Genomic DNA, 21,162 nt, shown 5'->3' with positions numbered 1-21,162 from the left:
AACCAGTGGATGCGGTGTATTTGGATTTCCAAAAGGCATTCGATAAGGTGCCACGAAACAGGTTACTGCACAAGTTACAAGTTCACGGGATTGGGGGTAATATATTAGCATGGATAGAGGGTCGGCTAACTAACAGAAGACAGAGAGTCGGGATAAATGAGTCATTTTCCGGTTGTCAAACGGCAACTAGTGGGGTGTCACAGGGATTAGTGCTGGGGCCCAACTATTTACAATCTATATTAATGACTTGGATGAAGGGACGGAGTGTAATGTAGGCAAGTTTGCTGATGATACAAAGATGGGTTGGAAAGCAAACTGTGTGAACAACACAAATAGTCTGCAAAGGGATGTAGAAAGGTTAGTTGAGTGGGCAAACAATTGGTAGATTGAGTATAATGTGGGAAAGTGTGAGGCTATCCACTTTCGCAGGAAAGATAAAAATACAATTTATTATTTAAATGTAGAGATATTACAAAATTCTACAGTACAGAGGGTCCTGGGGTCCTTGTGCATGAGACAAAAAAAGTCAGTATGCAGGTATGAACGCAAAAGAAAGTTGGCCCTTATTGCAAGGGCGATGGAGTATAACAGCAGGGAAGTCCTACTACAACTGTACAGGGTATTAGTGAGACCGCACAGAGTACTGCGTACAATTTTGATCTCCTTATTTAAGGAGGGATACAATTGCATTGGAGACAGTAGAGAGAAGCTTCGCTAGTTTGATTTCTGAGATGAAGGGGTTGCCTTATGAAGATAAGCTGAGCATGTTGGGCTGATACTCATTGGAGTTTAGATGAATGAGAGATGATCTTATTGAAATATATGATGCTGAGGGGACTCGAAAAGGTAGATGCAGAGATGTTTCCACTCATGGGGAAATCAAAACTAGGGGGCATATTTTAAGAATAAGGGGTCACCAATTTTGAACTGAGATGAGGAGAAATTTCTTCTCTCAGTATCATAAATCTTTGGAATTCTCTACCCCAGAGAGCTGTGGAGGCTGGATCATTGAATATATTTACGGTGGTGATAGCCAGATATTTGAGCGATAAGGGAGTTAAGGGTTATGGTGAGTAGGCAGGGAAGTGGAGCTATGGCCAAGATCAGATCAGCCATGATCTTATTAAATTGCAGTGCAGCTTCGAATGGCCAATAGCCTACTCCTGCTCCTATTTCTTATGTTAATTTAAAGCGTGAAGTATTGATGCAAATGCAATTAGCATTATTTTTTTATCTGACCATTTTCCCGTTAATTAATTTGTCAAATATCCCGAATATTAAGCTCCAGCCCAGTTACAGGGGTATCAATATCAGCAGAAAGAAAGCCCAACTGTCAGAATGGACACGATTCAGTCTGGGACAGCAGCAGAATCCAAACCCTGCAGTCACTTGTGAACTCGCTGGTGTTCCGGCAGTGTGCATGACTGAGTGAATCCCTTCCCACACACAGAGCAGATGAATGGCTTCTCCCCGGTGTGAACTCGCAGGTGTCAGCAGGTGGGATGAGGTAGTGAATTAATTCCCACACTCAGAACAGGTAAACGGCCTCTCCTCAGTGTGAGTTTGCTGGTGTCTCAGCAGGTGAGATAAACGAGTGAATCTCTTCCCACACTCAGAGCAGATGAAAGGCCTCTCCTTAGTTTGAACTCACCAGTGATCCAGCAGGTTAGCTGAATTAGTAAACATAGAAACATAGAAAATAGGTGCACCTCCATTCAATAAGATCATGGCTGATCATTCACCTCAGTACCCCTTTCCTGCTTTCTCTCCATGCCCCTTGATCCCTTTAGCGGTAAGGGCCATATCCAACTCCCTCTTGAATACATCTAATGAACTGGCTTCAACAACTTTCTGTGGAAGAGAATTCCACAGGTTAACAACTCTCTGAGTGAAGAAGTTTCTCCTCATCTCGGTCCTAAATAGCTTACCCCTTATCCTTAGTCTGTGATCCCTGGTTTTGGACTCCCCCAAATCCCTTCCCACATTCAGAGCAAGTGAACGGACTCTCCAGTGTGAACTCGCTGGTATTTCAGCACGGTAATGAATCCCTTCCCACACTCAGGTGAATGGCCTCTCCCCAATGTGAACTCGCTGGTGTGTTAGCAGTTCAGATGATCGAGTGAATCCCTTCCCACACTCAGAGCAGGTAAACGGCCTCAGCCAATGTGAACTCGCTGATGTATCAGCAGGTGGGATCACAAAGTGAACCCCTTCCCTCACTCAGAGCAGGTGAACGGCCTCTCCCCAGTATGATTGCGCCGATGAACTTCCAGATCAGATGGGTAATTGAATCAGTTCCCACAGTCACCACATTCCCACGGTTTCTCCGTGGTGCGGGTGTCCTTGTGTCTCTCCAGGTTGGATGATCAGTTGAAGCTTGGTCCAAACACAGAACAAGTGTACGGTTTCTCCCCGCTGTGAATGGTGTGATGTTTTGTCAGGCTGTGTAACTGGTTAAAGCTCTTTCCACAGTTTGTGCACTGGAACACTCTCACTTGTGTGTGTGTGTGTCTCGGTGCTTTTCCACTCACATTGATGTTTGAAATCTGTTCCCACAGACATAGAAAATAGGTGCAGGAGTAGGACATTTGGCCCTTCATGGCTGCACCACCATTCGATAAGATCATGACTGATCATTCCCTCAGTACCCCTTTCCTGCTTTCTCTCCATACCCCTTGATCTCCTTAGCCGTAAGGGCCATATCTAACTCCCTCTTGAATATATCCAATGAACTCTCTGCGGCAGGGAATTCCACAGGTTAACCACTCTCTCTGAGTGAAGAACTTTCTCCTCATCTCAGACCTAAATGGCCTACCCCTTATCCTAAGACTGTGTCCCCTGGTTCTGGACTTCCCCAACATCGGGAACCATCTACCCACATCTAACCTGTCCAGTCCAGTCAGAATCTTGTATGTTTCTATGAGGTCCCCTCTCATCCTTCTAAACTCCAATGTATATGATCCAGTCTCTACTCATATGTCAGTCCAGCCATCCCGGGAATCAGTCTGGTGAACCTTCGCTGCACTCCTTCAATAGCAAGAACGTCCTTCCTCAGATTAGGAGACCAAAACTGAACACAATATTCCAGGTGAGGCCTCACCAATGGGACAGAAGAGACAAACATTTTTCCTTTCACATTCAAAAGCCAATGGTATTCAGTGCCTGAGGAATTGAGTACTTCCATTAGATCTTGATGTGATGTTTGCATTGAGTTTTTCCTGTCTGCAAATCCTCTCCTCCTGATACCCTGGAAAAGGAGTTTAGAAAAATCATTACTGCAAGTAAAGGACAGAAATTCAGAACAGACAATTCTAGATTCTATGGAACATTCTTTCCTATCTTGTTCCTCCAAAGCTGTAAATCCCCGCCCCATACACTCTTCCCCCTCACTGTCCTGAAATTCAAACACATCGCACATCTGAAAGCAGTTGTCCTCCGCTCCCAATTATCATCACCAACTCTGGCTGGGTTCAGTTCCACACTCACTGGTTCCCCACTCCTGAAGGTCTGACTTTGGCTGGGTTCAGTTCTACACTCACTGGTTTCCCTCCACTGAAGGTGCTGATTCTGGCTGGGTTCAGTTCTACATTCACTGGTTCCCCTCCCACTCCTGCCCAGGAAGCGCTGACTCTGACTGGGTTCAGTTCTACACTCACTGGTTCCCCTCCCTCTCCTCCTCTGAAGGTGCTGACTCTGGCTGGGTTCAGTTCTACACTCACTGGTTCCCCTCTCCTGAAGGTGCTGCCTCTGGCTGGGTCCAGTTCGACAATAGGTTCATTTCTATACTCACTGGTTTCGCTCCCTCTTCTCCCGTGAAGGTGCTGACTGTGGCAGGGTTCAGTTCTACACTCACTGGTTCCCCTTCCTCTCCTCTCCTGAAGGTGCTCACTCTGGCTGGCTTCAGTTATACACTCACTTGTCCGGTGAAAAGGGATTGTTATTGTTTCTGTTACTCATTGGTAAAATGCGAAAGTTTTACATTGCTTGGTTAGTCGACTAAACACTTTATGTCTCACTTTCTGGTACTGCGGTCAGTGTAGGTTTGGCAGGTGTGTGTAGGACATACCTGCCACTCACTCTCTAGTACTGTATGTCAGTCTGGGATTGGCAGGTGTGTATAGGAAATAGCTACCACTCACTCCCTGGTCATTTTGGGAATTGATGTTGACCAAAGGATCGAGTGTACCTGTCACTTTCTGTTACTGGGTGGCAGTGTTTGATTGTCAGTTGAATACAGTATATAGATACTTTAACTCCCACTCTCTAATACTGTGTGACCAATTGAATTGATAGTTCATTTTTGGAAAAATAATTTATCTGTCACTATCTGATATAGTGTGTTAATGTTGGATTGAGAGAGTATATAGGGAAGAGGCTGCCACTGTAATTCTCTGGTACAGTGTGTCAGTAGGGGATTGAGAGAGAATTTAGGAAAGAAAATGTCACTCTCACTCTCTGGTACTTTGTTTCATTGTAGGATTGACTGCTAAATATATGATAGACAGTGCACGTCTCATTCTCTGATATTGCTATCAGTATGGAAAATGTTTGTGAACATAGGATAGATATTGCATCTCTCACTTTCTGGTACAGTGAGGCAGAGTTGGATTGCCAGGTGTGTTTTTTATATGCCCCTGTTATTCTCCCATTCTGTGTAACTGATTCTTATGACAGGTGAGTGTTGGATAGATACTGCCTCTCTCATTCTCTGACACAATGTGACAGGTGAGTGTTGACGAGATACTGCCTCTGTCGTTGTCTGATACTATGTGACAGATGAGCGTTGGATAGATACTGCCTCTCTTATTTTCTGATACTATGTGACAGGTGGGTGTTGGATAGATACTGCCTCTCTTATTTTCTGATACTATGTGACAGGTGGGTGTTGGATAGATACTGCCTCTGTCATTATCTTACAATATGTGGCAAGTAAGTGTAGGATAGATATTGCCTCTCTCATTCTCTGACACCATGTGACAGATTCTGATTGACAGGTGAGTGTAGGATGGAAACTTTCACTTTCAACCTCCGGTGCAGTGTCAGTGTGGGACTGACCACTGATTATAGGATAGATACTGACACTTTCACTCTCTGATCCATTGACAGGTAAATATAGGATTAATATTAGGGTGCCTGATATGGGAGTGTGGATTTTACTCTGTATCTGTCCATCTCTGGTATGTGAATGAGGGTTTTACTCTGTACGTCAGTTTCTGATACGAGAGTGTGGGTTTTCTCCTATACCTGTCAATTTCTGATGATTGCCTGTGGGTTTCATTCTGTATCTTTCCATTCCTGGTGTGTGAGTGTGTGTTTTGTGTTGTATCCGTCCATCTAAGTTATGTGAATGTGAGCTATACTCCATCCCCGTCATTCTCCAGTATGTTAGTATTGTTTTACTCTGTACCACCAATTTCTGATAGAGCATTCGTTTTACTTTCTAACTGTCAATTTTTGTTATGGAGGTGAGTGCTTATGCTGAATCTGTTGGTCTCTGGTATGTGAGTCTAAGTTGTACTCTGTGTCTATCTGTCTCTGGTATGTTAGTGTGAGCCTTTCTCCGTATCTCTCCATATCTGTTATGGGAGTCTGGGTTTTATTCTGTACCTGTCAAGTTCTGATACGTGAGTGTGGGCCTTACTCTATACCTGCCTGTTTCTGCTTGATTAAAAGTGGGCTTTGCTTTGGATCTGTCAGTTTCTGATGTGGAAGGGGGTCTTTACCCTATACTTGTCAATTACTGGTAAGTGAGCATGGGCCTTTCACTGTATCTGTCGATTTATGTTATGGGAATATTAAGGAGTTCCCTGCCACAGGATCGCCCTGCTGCCCTGCTCAGGACTGAAGCGGGAATTAAACAGAAAGTTTGATTTGATTTCAAGTTTCAGTCGAAAAGGAGAGAAAATATCCGTGATCGGCTGAGAGAGCGCGACCAGTGCAGCAATGAAACGGGTTTAAATCGACAGCAAACATCCCGGTCTTGGGGAGAGAAAGAGGCCAGTCTGGGAATCGGGAGGGCCCGAGTTGAATTGGATTCGGAGAGTTAGTGAGGAGAGAGAAACACAGAGAGGCTGGAGGGGCGGGGAGCTGACAGCAGGATGTCTCCGCCCCGTCCGCTCGCTGCCTTTAAGTTGCTCTGTGTCGCCGTCTCTCGTTTCATTTCTGACCCAGCTCTGACTGTCAGAGAGATTTTCCACAGAGTCGCGCACATGACTGATACTGCAGCCGCCGACTCGGCCCTTCCTGCCGCCGCCGCTCAAACCAAGGCTCCCAGCAAGAAGAAGGCAGCCCCCCGCTGCAAGCCAGCCGGTTCCAAGTTGAGCGAGCAGATCCTCAAGGTTGTGGCCGATGGCAGTGATCGCAAGGGGATTGTCCTGGCCGCGATAAAGAAGGCTCTGGCGGCCATAGACGTCGATGTGGAGAAGCGCGGGTCCCAGATCAGGTTCAGTGTCAAGAGGAATGTGACAAATGGTTCCCTGAAGCAGATCAAGGGCAAGGGCGCCTCGGGATCCTTCAAAGTCGCTGAGAAGGAAACCCCGGGGAAAGTTGAAAGGGAGGTGAAATCTCCAGCCAAGAAATCTCCAGCCAAGAAAGCAGCAGGATGTTTCCAATGGGGTTCCGCAGGGCTCAGTACTGTGTCCCTTGCTTTTTGTGGTATATATCAATGATTTAGATTTGCATATAGGGAGTATGATTAAGAAGTTTGCAGAGGACACTAAATTGGCTGTGTGGTTGATAATGAAGAGGAAAGGCATGGGCTGCAGGAGGATATCAATCTACTGGTCAGATGGGCAGAGCAGTGGCAAATTGAATTTAATTCAGAGAAGTGTGAGGTGATGCACTTTGGGAGATCGATTAAGGAAAGGGTATACACATTAAGCGATAGGCGACTTAATAGTGTGGATGAACAAAGGGATGTGGAGTGCTTGTCCACAGATCCCTGAAAGTAGCAGGCCAGGTGGATAAGGTGGTTAAGAAGGCATACGGAATGCTTGCCGATATTGGCCAAGGCATAGAATATAAGAGCAGGGAGGTTATGCTTAAATTGTATAATACTTTGGTTAGGCCACAGCTGGAGTACTGCGTGCAGTTTTGGTCACAGTATTATAGGGAAGATGTGATTGTACTAGGGAGGATGCAGAGGAGATTTACTAGGATGCTGCCTGGAATGGAGAATCTTAGTTTGAGGACAGATTGGATAGGCTGGGTTTGTTCTCATTGGAACAGAGGAGGTTGAGAGGAGGCCTCATTGAGGTATACAAAATATTGAGGGGCCTGGACATATTGGATAGTAAGGACCTGTTTCCATTGGTGGAGGGGTCTGTTATGAGCGGGCATCGTTTTAAGGTGGTTAGTGGAAGGTTTAGAGGGAATTTGAGGGGGGCTTCTTTACACAGAGGGTTGTGGGGATCTGGAACTCACTGCCCGGAAGAGTGGTGGATGCAGAAACCCTCACCACTGTTTAGAGATGGTTGGATGGCACTTAAAGTGCGTAACCTGCAGGGTTACCGACCTGGAGCTGGTAAATGTGATTAAACTGGATGATCTTTTGTTGGACGGCGCAGATATAATGATAAGGACTGCAGAGAATCGAATACGGCCAGTGTGATCTCCTGGACTAGTTTCGATCGTGCGCATTGGTCGGAGAGGAATTTTCCCAGATTTTTTCTCCCTAAATTGGCCTGGGTTTTTACCTGGTTTTTGCCTCTCCCAGGAGATCACATGGCTCTGGTTGGGTGGAGTGTAGAATGTTTCAGTATAAGCTGTGTCGCACTTGCTTGATGCGGACTGGGTGCTCTTTGCCTTTCCATCATTGTTCATAGGTATATATGTAACCTTTAAGGCTGCTGACCAAGGGCCGTGTGGCTCCTTTTAGGCCGGCGTGGACACGGTGGGCCAAAATGGACTCCTTCTGCGCTGTAACTTTCTATGTTTCTATGTTTCAGTCAAGAAGCCAGCAGCCAAGCAAACGAGCACCAAAAAAAGACAGCGAAAGCGGCGGCTGGGAAGAAGGCGGCGGCGAAGAAGCCCGAACCCCAAGAAGGCCACAGGCACAAAGATGAAGGTGGCCAAAAAGGTGGAGAAACCGAGGGCAAAGGCCATGCCAAATCAGCAAACACCAAGAAAGCAGCACCCAAAAAGCAAATAAGAAGGGCAACTTTTAAATATCTGAACCCAAAGGCTCTTCTCAGAGCCACCCATGGCTCTCAGAAAAGAGCTGACCCTGGAATCAAATGATCCCTGTCCCGGGGCTGGGATCAGACTCCAGACAGAAATCATTGAAAATTATCTCAGAATCACTGGTGACTCGCTGACATTGGCTGCACCCACACCTCCCCCAGTGTCTGCACCCACCACTTCCCCAGTATCTGCACCCATTCCTCCCCCAGTGTCTGCACCCACCCCAACCCCAGTATCTGCACCCACCCTTCCCCCAGTGTCTGCACCCATCCTTCCCTCAGTGTCTGCACCCACCCCTCCCCCCCAGTGTCTGCATCCACCCCGCCAACAGTGTCTGCAGCCATCACCCCCCCCCCCAGTATCTGAACCCACCACTCCCCCAGTATCTGCACCCACCCTTCCCCCAGTGTCTGCACCCATCCCTCCCCCAGTGTCTGCACCCACCCCTCCCCCCAGTGTCTGCATCCACCCCGCCATAAGTGTCTGCACTCATCCTTCCCCCAGTGTCTGCACCCACCCCTCCCCCCAGTGTCTGCATCCACCCCGCCACAAGTGTCTGCACTCATCCTTCCCCCAGTGTCTGCACCCACCCCTCCCCCAATGTGTGCACCCACCACTCCCCCAGTGTCTGCACCCACCCCTCCCCCAGTATCGGCACCCAACCCTCACCCAGTGTCTGCAACCACCCCTCCCCTGGTGTCTGCACCCACCCCTCCCCTGGTGTCTGCACCCACCCCTCCCCCAGTGTCTGCACCTACCACTCCCCCAGTGCCTGCATCCACCCCTCCCCCGGTCTCTGCACCTACCCTCCTCCACTGTCTGTACCCATTCCTCCCCGCATGTCTGCACCCACCCCTCCCCCAGTGTCTACACCCACCCCTCCCCCTGTGTCTGCACCTACTCCCTACCACAATGTCTGCACCCACCCCTCTCCCGGTGTCTGCACCCACCCCCACCCCACCCCAGTGTCTGCAATCAAACACAAAGAGAATGGGATGTCCGCCCCGGGATTCACTGTAACTGAGGTTTGTGTTCGGCTCCAGTCTCAGTTCCTGGCCATTGTCATTTCACAGATTCAGGGGGAGAGTCTCTGTCAGACGTTGGTACTGGCAGCGATACCACGCCTCATAACTCAAACTCCAAACACCAGATTCTCCAGCCAGCTCTGGCTCACCCTATCGGGCCAGCCCGAGGTCACCCTATTGGGCGAGAGCAGGCTCACCCTATCGGGCCAGCCCGGGCTCACGCTAACGGGCCGGCACAAAAGACCCAGTGACCAGCAGAGAAAATCAGCATCTCATTGATTTTATTCTCACTCTGCGCACAGCGGGTGCAGATCTGAACCCAACCATGTAAGCTGGAAATGATGCACATCCTCAGCCTTTGAATGTGGAAGGAGAAATGTTTGTCCGTTCTGTTGGTGGGAAAATATTTCAAACATCAGTGTGACTGGAAAAGCACCGAGACACACACACACATCCGAGTGAGTGTGTTCCAGTGCACTGCCTGTGGAAAGAGTTTCAACCAGTTACACAGCCTGAAAAAACATTGCACCACTCACAGCGGGGAGAAACTAAACATGTTCTGTGTGTGGACGAAACTTCAACTGATCGTTCAAACTGGAGAGACATAAGGACACCCACACCATGGAGCAACCGTGAGAATGTGGAGATGTGGAAAGGGATTCAGTTCCCCGTCTGATCTAGAAATTCATCGTCGCAGTCACACTGGGGAGAGGCCGTTCACCTGCTCAGATCATCCGATCTGCTGAAACTCCAGCGAGTTCACACTGGGGAAGTTTGGGAAGGGATTCACTCAGTCATAGAAACATAGAAACATAGAAAATAGGTACAGGAGTAGGCCATTCGGCCCTTCGAGCCTGCACCACCATTCAATAAGATCATGGCTGATCATTCCCTCAGTACCCCTTTCCTGCTTTTTCTCCATACCCCTTGATCCCTTCAGCCGTAAGGGCCATATCTAACTCCCTCTTGAATATATCAAATGAACTGGCATCATCAACTCTTTGCGGCAGGGAATTCCACAGGTTAACAACTCTCTGAGTGAAGAAGTTTCTCCTCATCTCAGTCCTAAATGGCCTACCCCTTATCCTAAGACTGTGTCCCCTGGTTCTGGACTTCTCCAACATTGGGAACATTCTTCCCACATCTAACCTGTCCAGCCCCGTCAGAATCTTATTCGTTTCTATGAGATCCCCTCTCCTCCTTCTAAACTCCAGTGTATAAAGGCCCAGTTGATCCAGTCTCTCCTCATTTGTCAGTCCAGCCATCCCTGGAATCAGTCTGGTGAACCTTCGCTGCACTCCCTCAATAGCAAGAACATCCTTCCTCAGATTAGGAGACCAAAACTGAACACAATATTCCAGGTGAGGCCTCACCAAGGCCCTGTACAACTGCAGTAAGACCTCCCTTCTCCTATACTCAAATCCCCTAGCTATGAAGGCCAACATGCCATTTGCCTTCTTCACCACCTGCTGTACCTGCATGCCAACTTTCAATGACTGATGTACCATGACACCCAGATCTCGTTACACCTCCCCTTTTCCTAATCTGCCGCCATTCAGATAATATTCTGCCTTCGTTTTCTTGCCATCAAAGTGGATAACCTCACATTTATCTACATTATACTGCATCTGCCATGCATTTGCCCACTCACCTAACCTGTCCAAATCACCCGACAGCCTCTTAGTATCCTCCTCACAGCACACACCGCCACACAACTTGGAGATATTACACTCAATTCCTTCATCCAAATCATTAATGTATATTGTAAAGAGCTGGGGTCCCAGCATTGAGCCCTGCGGCACTCCACTAGCCACTGCCTCCCATTCCGAAAAGGACCCGTTTATCCCGACTCTCTGCTTCCTGTCTGCCAACCAATTCTCTATCCACGCCAGTAGATTACCATGTGCTTTGATTTTGCAGACCAATCTCTTATGTGGGACCTTGTCAAAGGCCTCTGAATTGCGAGTTCACAAGTGACTGCAGGGTTTGGGTTCTCTGTTATTACTGCTGTTAATCGCATCCTGACTGAATCATGTTCGTTCTGTCAGTTGGGATTTGTTTCTGCTGATGTTAATAACCCCGAAAACTGGGCTGGAGTTTAATATTTTGATATTTCAAATAACAATAGAGTGTCGATATTTGATGTCTCCATGATAAGAGGAGTCAAATTGATATCCTGTTACCGACAGCTCCATTTTGCACCTTTTCTCCTTTCTATCTCTAGATTGTTTCAGTTCTCAGACCTCTGGTTACTCTCAGGGACAAGTCCAGTTCCCCATACCTTCCAGAGTGCCTCGCCTTGCCTTGGTGTCCAGGATAGGGATAGCTAACATGCCCAGGATCACTAAACACAAAATCCAGTCTGTGACTCACTTTCAGAGACAGGACTTAGCATGTGCCCACCTTCGATGTGTGAATAGAGTACCACGCCTGCAAAGGTGGTTTCATTTTAAATTTGAATCCGCTCAGTAAATGTATGTTTTTAAATATGTACAAGTAAACCCATCACGTCAACTAATTAGCAAAGGTGTACAGTCAACAAGATGAACAAGTAAAAACATCGCGGCCCAATAACACAGCTCTATATTCACAGGAGAAAGTCTGTTTTCTCAGTCCTCGAATGTCAGTTGGTGAGATGAGAGACTGAATCTCTTTCCACACTCAGCTGGTAAATGGCATCTCCCTGATGCCTTTCCACCCGATGCACATCTACATCCATTCCCACTTTCCCCACATTTACAGTAATGAATCAGCTTAGCACGCATCTCACAGGCTAGGTGATTGGTTGAAGTTGCATCCACACACAGAACATATATCATGTTTCTTCCCGCTATGATTGGTGTTTTTCCAAAGGCTGATGATAAGGTTATCCTGATGAATCCGGTGAATCTCTCAAATCTTGACGTGATGTTTGATTTGAGTCTCCCAGCTGCAGATGCACCTCTTCTAATACCCTGCAAATGGAGATACAAAAGTTGTTACTTTAAGTACAGGATAGAAATTCAGAACAGACAATTCTAGATTCCAGACAACAGTCTGTGCCCTTCTGTCTCTCCTAAGCTGTACATTTATTATTCTAGATACTCTCCCTCCATCCTTAACATTGATTTCATCGATTGCAAGTTATTTTCTCCAGAAAGTGCTGAATCTGGCTGGGTACAATTCCACAAACATAGAAACATAGAAATTAGGTGCATGACCAGGACATTTGGCTCTCCGAGCCTGCACCGCCATTCAATAAGATCATGGCTGATCATTCAACCTCAGTAACCCTTTCCTGCTTTCTCTCCATACCCCTTGATCGCTTTGGCCGTAAGGGCCATATTTAACTTCCATTTGAATATATCTAACGAACTGGCCTCAAAAACCTTCTGCGGTAGAGAATTCCACAGGGTAACCATTCTCTGAGTGAAGAAGTTTCTCCTCATCTCGGTCCTAAATGAGGAGAAACTTCCCCTTATTCTTAGACTGTGACCCCTGGTTCTGGAACTCCTCAGAAATGGGAACATCCTTCCTGCCTCTAACTTGTCCAATCCCGTCAGAATTTTATATATTTCTATGAGATCCCCTCTCATTCTTCTAAACTCCAGTGGATACAAGCCCAGTTAATCCAGTCTCTCCTCATATGTCAGTCCTGCCATCCCAGGAATCAATCTAGTGAACCTTCGCTGTACGCCCTCAATAGCAAGAATGGCCTTTCTCAGATTAGGGGAACAAAACTGAACACAATATTCCAGGTGTGGCCTCATTAATGCCCTGTACAACTGCCGTAAAACCTCCCTTCTCCTATACTCAAATCCGCTAGCTATGACGGCCAACATGTCATTTGCCTTCTTCACCACCTGCTGTACCTGCATGCCAAACTTCAATGACTGATGAACCATGACACCCAGGTCTCGTTGCATCTCCCCTTTTCCTAATCTGTCAACATTCAGATAATATTCTGACTTCCTGTTTTTGCCACCAAAGTGGATATCCTCACATGTATCCACATTATACTGCATCTACCATGCATTTGCCCACTCACCTAACCTGTCCAAGTCACCCTGCAGTCTCTTACCATCCTTCTCACAGCTCACACCGCCACACAGCTTAGTGTCATCTGCAAACTTGGAGATATTACGTTCAATTCCTTCATCTAAATCATTGATGTATATTGTAAATAACTGGGGTCCCAGCACTGAACCCTGCAGCACCCCACTGGTCACTGCCTGCCATTCTGAAAAGGACCAGTTTATTCCGATTCTCTGCTTCCTGTCTGTCACCCAGTTTTCTATCCACATCAAAACATTTGCTCCAATACCATGTGCTTTAATTTTGCACACTAGTGTCTTGTGTGGGACCTTGTCAAAAGCCTTTTGAAAATCCAAATACACCACATCCACTGATTCTCCCTTGTCCACTCTCCTACTTACATCCTCAAAAAATTCTAGAAGATTTGTCAAGCATGATTTCCCGTTCATAAATCCATGCTGACTTGGACTGATCCTGTCACCGCTTCCAAATGCGCTGCTATTTCATCTTTAATAATTGATTCCAACATTTTCCCCACCACCGATGTCAGGCTCATTAGCCTATAATTCCCCATTTTTTCGCTCCCTCCTTTTTTACATTAGCTGCACTCCAGTCCAGAGGAACTGATCCAGAGTCAAAAGAAAGTTGGAAAAAGATCACCAATGCATGCATTATTTCTAGGGCCACTTCCTTATGTACTCTGGGATGCAGCCTATCATGCCCTGGGGATTTATTTGCCTTCAATTCCATCAATTTCCCTAACACAATGTCCTGATCAATAAGGATTTCCTGCAGTTCCTTCTTTTCACTAGACCCTCGAACTCCTAGTATTTCTGGAAGTTTATTTGTGTCTTCCTTAGTGAAGACAGATCCAAAGTATTTGTTCAGTTTGTCTGCCATTTCTTTGTTCCCCATTATAAATTCACCTGATTATGTCTGCAAAGGACCTATGCTGGTCTTCGCTAATCGTTTCTCTTCGCATATCTATAGAAGCTTTTGCAGTAAGTTTTTATGTTCCCTGCAAGCTTCCTCTCATACTTTATTTTCCCCCTTGTAATTAAACCCTTTGTCCTCCTCTGCTGAATTCTAAATTTCTCGCAGTCCTCAGGTTTGCTGCTCTTTCTCTCCAAATTATGCCTCTTCATTGGATTTGATACTATTGCTAATTTCCCTTGTTAACCATGGTTGAGCCACTTTCCCCTTTTTATTTTTTACTCCAGAGAGGGATGTACAATTGTTGAAGTTCATCCATGTAATCTATAAATGTCTACCATTGCCTCTCCACTGTCAAACCTTTAATATCATTTGCCAGTCTATCCTAGCCAATTCACGTCTCATACCATCGAAGTTACCTTTCCTTAAGTTCAGTACTGTAGTCTCTGAATTAACACTGTCACTCTCCACCTTAATAAAGAATTCTACCATATTATTATCACTCTTCCCCAAGGAGTCTCACACATTAAGATTGCTAATGAATCCTCTCTCATTACACAACACCCAGTCCAGGATGGCCAGCTCTCTAGTTGGTTCCTCGACACATTGGTCTAGAAATTCATCCCTAATACACTCCAGGAAATCGTTCTCCATCGCATTGCTACCAACTTGGTTAACCCAATCTATATGTAGATTAAAGTCGCCCATGATAACTGCTTTACCTTTATTGCACGCATCCCTAATTTCTTGTTTGATGCCATCCCCAACCTCACTACTACTGTTTGGTGGCCATTTATTAACATCTGGTCCCCCTCCACCCAGAACACAAGGAACAGTGCAGGCAGCTCCTTCTCACACACAGTAAGTAGATTATCACTCACAGAGCACAGAAACGCAGAACTGGCCTCAATCCTATGGTCAGAGGCAGCAGAAGCTGTCAGTCCCACAGTGATCCGAAGTGGCAGAGTTACATTGTGAATTTTACAGCCACATGGAGCAGTCGAATCAGATGATGTTAAATCATTGAAACAGATCACACTGACAGGAACATTAAACACCCACACTCACTTGCCAGAAACTGACAGGTACAGATTATACCCCACACTCACATACCGGAAACTGACAGGTACAGATTATACCCCACACTCACATACCGGAAACTGACAGGTACAGATTATACCCCACACTCACATACCGGAAACTGACAGGTACAGATTATACCCCACACTCACATACCAGAAACTGATAGGTGCAGAGTAAAACATAAAACCACCTGGACTAATAAATACAAATTAAAGGCAGACTAACATACCAGAAACGTAGAGGCACTGCTTAAACCCCACACACATACCAAAACCTATCTGGTACAGAATAGTACACACACTCGCCTATCAGAGACTGAGAGATACAGTATAAAACCCACACTCACACATTAGAGGCTGATATATTAAAATCTATATTCCCATAACATAAATTGACAGATACAGTGAAATGCCAGTACTCACTTACCAGTAATTGACAGGTACAGGGTAAAGTCCTTTCTTCCATACCAGAAACTGACAGGTACAAAGGAAAGCCCACTCTCAAGTAAGCAGAAACTGGCAGTTATAGAGTGAGGCCCACAATCACACATCAGAACTTGACAGGTACAGAATAAAACAGAAACGGAGAGATACAGAGAGTTCCCACACTCACATATCAGAGACAGAGTGAAGCTCAGACTCATTTACCAGAGACCGACAGATTCAGCATAAACACTCGCCTCCATAACACAAATTGACAGTTAGAAAGTAAAACGAATACTCTGTCAGGAATTGGTGGTACAGAGTAAAACAATACTAACATACTGGAGAATGACGGGTATGGAGTAGAGCTCACATTCACATAACAGAGATGGACAGATGCAGCACAAAACAAACATTCACACATCAGGAATGGAAAGATACAGAATGAAACCCACAGGCAATTCCCAGAAATTGACTGGTACAGGATAAAACCCACACTGTCATATCAGAAACTGACATACAGAGTAAAACCCTCATTCACATACCAGAGATGGACAGATACAGAGTCAAATCCACACTCCCATTCCAGACACCCACAATATTAATTCTGTATTTACCTGTCAATGGATCAGAGAGTGAAAGTGTCAGTATCTATCCTATAATCACCAGTCAGTCCCACACAGACACTGCACCGGAGATTGAAAGTGGCAGTGTCCATCCGATACTCACCTGTCAATCAAAATCTGTCACATAGTGTCAGAGAATGAGAGAGGCAGTATCTATCGAAAACTCACCTGTCACATAGTGTCAGAGAATGAGAGAGGCAGTATCTATCCAACACTCACCTGGCAATCCAACTCTGCCTCACTGTACCAGAGATTGAGAGATGCAACATCTATCCTATGTTAACAAATATATCCCATACTGATAGCAATATCAGAGAATGAGAGGTACAGTGTCCATCCCATATTCAGCAGTCAATCCTCCAATGACACACAGTACCAGAAAGTGACAGTGGCAGCGTCTTTCCGACATTCTCTCTCAATCCCACACTGACACACTTTATCAGAGAGTAACAGATAGGCTATCAGTTAAATTGTTCACACTGTATTAGAGATTGGGAGTTAAAGTATCTATCATCATCATCATCATAGACAGTCCCTCAGAATTGAGGAAGACTTGCTTCCACTCTTAGCGTGAGTTCTTAGGTAGCTGTACAGTCCAATACTAGAACCACAGTCACTGTCACAAGAGGGACAGATAGTCGTTGAGGGAAAGGGGGCAGAAAGCCTGGTTTGCCGCAAGCTCCTTCCGCTGCCTGCGCTTGATTTCTGCATGCTCTCGGTGACAATACTCGAGGAGCTCAGCGCCCTCCCGAATGCCGTGGACCAGTTCCTAGTAGAGTGCTTGCTTTGGGAGTCTCGTGTCTGCCATGCAAACTATGTGGCCTGCCCAGTGGAGCTGATCAAGTGTGGTCAGTGCTTCAGTGCTGGGGAAGTTGGCCTGGACGAGGACGCTAATGTTTGTGCGTCTGTCCTCCCAGGGGATATGCAGGATCTTGCAGAGACATCGCTGGTGGTATTTCTCCAGCGACTTGAGCTGTCTGCTGTACATGGTCCACGTCTCTGAGCTATACAGGAGGGCGGGTATTACTACGGCCCTGTAGACCATGTGCTTGGTGACAGTTTTGAGGGACTGGTCTTCAAACACTCTTTTCCTCAAGTAGCCGGAGGGTGCACTGGTGCAATAGAGGCGGTGTTGGATCTCATCGTCAATGCCTGCTGTTGTTGATAGGAGGCTCCCGAGATAGGGGAAGTGGTCCACATTGTCCAGGGCCACGCCGTGGATCTTGATGTTTGGGGGGGCAGTGCTGTGCGACGAGGACAGGCTGGTGGAGGACCTTTGTCTTACTAATGTTTAGCGTAAGCCCCATGCTTTCATACGCCTCGGTATATACGTCGACTATGTCCTGGAGTTTAGCCTCTGTGTGTGCACAGACTCAGGAGCCGTCCGCGTACTGTAGCTCGATGACAGAGGTTGGACTGGTCTTGCACCTGGCCTGGAGATGGCGAAGGTTGAACAGCTTCCCACTGGTTCTGTAGTTTAGTTCTATTCCAGCGGGGAGCTTATCAACGGTGAGGTGGAGCATGGCAGCGAGGAAGATTGAGAAGATTGGGGCAATGATGCAGCCCTGCTTGACCCAGTCCGGCCATGAATTGGGTCTGTGACGGATCCGTGGAGCAGGCGGAGGATGGTGACCTACTTTTGGGGGCATCCGAAACGGAGGAGGACACTCCATAGACCTTCACGGTTGACAGTGTCAAAAGCCTTTGTAAAGTCGATGAAGGCCGTGTGTAACAGCTGGCGCTGTTGGCTGCATTTTTCCTGCAGCTGTCGCACTGCAAAAATCAGGTCTGGGGCACAACGGAAAGTAGCTATATCCTGTATTCGACTGACAATCAAACACTGCCACACAGTAACAGAGAGTGACAGTTACTCTATCCTATAGTCAACAATTACCAAACTGATATGTATGACCAGAGAGTGAGTGACAGGTATTTCCTATACACACCTGTCAATCCTACACTGACACACAGTACTAGAGAGTGAGTGGCAGTGTCTGTCCTATACACACCTGTCAATCACACACTGACACACAGTACCAGAGAGTGAGTGACAGTGTCTGTCCTATACACCCTGTCAATCCCACACTGACACACAGTACCAGAAACTGACACACAAGGTGTTTGTCGACTTAACAAAGCAATTTAAAACGGTCCCATTTCACCAATGAGTGACAGAAACAATATCAATCACTTTTCACCAGACCAGTGAGTGCAGAACTGAAGCCAGCCAGAGTCAGCACCTTCAGGGGAGGAGAGCGAGGGGACCCAGTGAGTATAGAGCTCAACCCAGCCAGAGTCAGCACCTTCAGGGGAACCAGCGAGTGTAGAACTGAATCCAGCCACAGTCAGCATCTTCAGGGGAGGGGTCCAGTGAGTGTAGAACTGAACCCAGCCAGAGTCAGCATCTTCAGGTGAGGAGAGGGAGGTGAACCAGTGAATGTAGAACTGAACCTAGCCAGAGTCAGCACCTTCAGGGGAAAAAGTGAATGCAGAACTGAACCCAGCCAGAGTCAGCACCTTCAGGGGAGGGGAACCAGTGAGTGTAGAACTGATCCCTACCAGAATCAGCACCTTCAAAGGAAGGTTGGAGAGGGAACCAATTAGTGTGGAACTGAACCCAGCCAGAATCAGCATCTTCCGGCGAGGAGAGGAAGGGGAACCAGTGAGTGTAGAACTGAACCCAGCCAGAGTTAGTGATGATAATTGGGAGCGTAGGACAAGCTGCCTTCAGACATGCGATGTGTTTGAATTTCAGGACAGGCAGGTGGAAGTGTATGGGGCAGGGATGTACAGCTTTGGAGGAATAAGAGAGGAAAAAATGTTCCATAAAATCTGGAATTGTCTGTTCTGAATTTCTGTCCTGTACTTGCTGTAATGATTTTTGTAAATTCCTTTTCCAGGGTATCAGAAGGGGAGGATTTGCAGACAGGAAACTCAAACCAAACATCATGTCAAGATCTGACAGAATTACTTGATTCATCAGGACCTGGATATCATCGGCCTTTGAATGTGGAAGGAGAAATGTTTGTCTGTTCTGTCTGTGGGAACAGATTTCAAACATAAGTGTGACTGGAAAAGCACCGAAACACACACACACCCGAGTAAGAATGTTCCAGTGCACTGACTGTGGAAAGAGCTTTAACCAGTTACACAGCCTGACAAAACATTGCACCATTCACAGCGGGTGGAAAGCGTTCACATGTTCTGTGTGTGGACCAGGCTTCAACTGATCGAGCAACCTGGAGAGACACAAGGACACCCACAGCATGGAGAAACTGTGGGAATGTGGAGACTGTGGGAAGGGATTCAATTCCCTATCTGATCTGGAAGTTCATCAGTGCAGTCACACTGGAGAGAGGCTGTACACCTGCTCTGAGTGTGGGAAGGGATTCACTCAGTCATCAAACCTACTAACTCACCAGCGAATTCACTCCAGGGAGAGGCCGTTCACCTGCTCTGAGTGTGGGAAGGGATTCACTCGGTCATCCCACCTGCTGAGACACCAACATACTCACACTGGGGAGAGGCCGTTCACCTGCTCTGACTGTAGGACGGGATTCACTATCTCATCTGAACTGCTGACACACCAGCGAGTTCACACTGGGGAGAGGCCATTCACCTGCTCCGAGTGTGGGAAGGGATTCGCTATCTCATCCAACCTGCTGATTCACCAGCGAGTTCACACTGGGGAGAGGCCATTCACCTGCTCCGAGTGTGGGAAGGGATTCACTACAGCATTCAACCTGCTGATACACCAGCGAGTTCACACTGGGGAGAGGCCGTTCACCTGCTCTGAGTGTGGGAAAGGAGTCACTCAATCATCCCACCTTTTAACTCACCAGCAAGTTCACAGTGTGGAGAGGCCGTTCATCTGCTCCGAGTGTGGGAAGGGATTCACTCTGTCATCCCACCTGCTGAGACACCAGCGAGTTCATAAGTGACTGCAGGTTTTGGATTCTGCTGCTGTTCCAGACTGAATTGGGTCCATTCTGACAGTTGGGCTCGCTTTCTGCTGATATTGATTCCCCTATAACTGGGCTGGAGTTTAATAATCTGGATATTTGACCAATTAATCAACAGGAAAAGGGTCAGATAAAAAAATAATGCTGATTGTGTTTGCATCTATAATTCACCCTTTAAAAAATCATAAGAAATAGGAGCAGGAGTTGGCCATTGGCCACTCAAACCTGCTCTGCCATTTAATAAGTTCATGGCTGATCTGATCTTGGGCACAGCTCCACTTCCCTGCCGCTCACCATAACCCTTCACTCCATTATCGTTCAAAAATCTGTCTATCTCCACCTTAAATATATTCAATGACCCAGCCTCCACAGCTCTCTGGGTAGAGAATTCCACAGATTTACGACACTCAGAGTAGAAATTGCTCCTCACCTCATTTCTAAATCCCATATTCTTAAACTATGCCCCCTAGTTCTAGATTCCCCTACGAGTGAAAACATCCTCTCTGCATCTACCTTGTCGAGTCCCCTCAGTATCATATGTTTCAAATAAGATCACCTCTCATTCTTCTAAACTCCAATAAAAACTGACTGCAAAAGCTTCTATAGATAGGTGAAGAGACAAAGATTAGTGAAGACTAATGTATCCCTTGCAATCAGGTGTATTCATAATGGAGAACAAGGAAATGGCAGACCATTTGAACAAATACTTTGGTTATGTCTTCACGAAGGACACGAATAACCTCCCGAAAATACTAGGGGACCAAGGGTCTAGCGAGAAGGGGGAACTGAGAGAAATCCTTATTAGTCAGGAAATGGTGTTAGGGAAATTGAAGGGACTGAAGGCCGATAAATCCCCAGTGCCTGATAGTCTGCATCCCAGAACACTTAAGAAAGTAGTCCTAGAAATAGTAGATGC

The 21,162-nt window shown here is 46.6% G+C and overlaps 1 protein-coding gene across 1 annotated transcript; it reads left to right on the top strand.

The window, feature by feature from the left end:
- Positions 1-6,209: 6,209 nt before the first annotated feature.
- LOC139230239 (zinc finger protein 615-like) lies at positions 6,210-20,225 on the top strand. The gene is made up of 3 exons (XM_070862071.1): positions 6,210-6,625; positions 7,947-8,141; positions 19,520-20,225. Exons 1-3 carry the CDS (start codon positions 6,210-6,212, stop codon positions 20,223-20,225), a joined length of 1,317 nt encoding a protein of 438 aa, XP_070718172.1.
- Positions 20,226-21,162: the final 937 nt, after the last annotated feature.

This window comes from Pristiophorus japonicus, chromosome 19 (assembly GCF_044704955.1).
Source record: "Pristiophorus japonicus isolate sPriJap1 chromosome 19, sPriJap1.hap1, whole genome shotgun sequence".
NCBI classification, from domain to species: Eukaryota; Metazoa; Chordata; class Chondrichthyes; family Pristiophoridae; genus Pristiophorus; species Pristiophorus japonicus.
The sequence above is the reverse complement of the archived record's forward strand: the minus strand, read 5'-3'. Positions and strand labels throughout refer to the sequence as shown.

Excerpts from the sequence above, each read along its gene's own strand:
- LOC139230239 (XM_070862071.1), top strand. The coding sequence starts at position 6,210 with ATGACTGATACTGCAGCCGCCGACTCGGCCCTTCCTGCCGCCGCCGCT. Across the intron at positions 6,626-7,946 it reads TTCCAATGGGGTTCCGCAGG|TCAAGAAGCCAGCAGCCAAG; the intron begins GCTCAGTACTGT and ends TCTATGTTTCAG. Across the intron at positions 8,142-19,519 it reads AAGAAAGCAGCACCCAAAAA|CAACCTGGAGAGACACAAGG; the intron begins GCAAATAAGAAG and ends CAACTGATCGAG.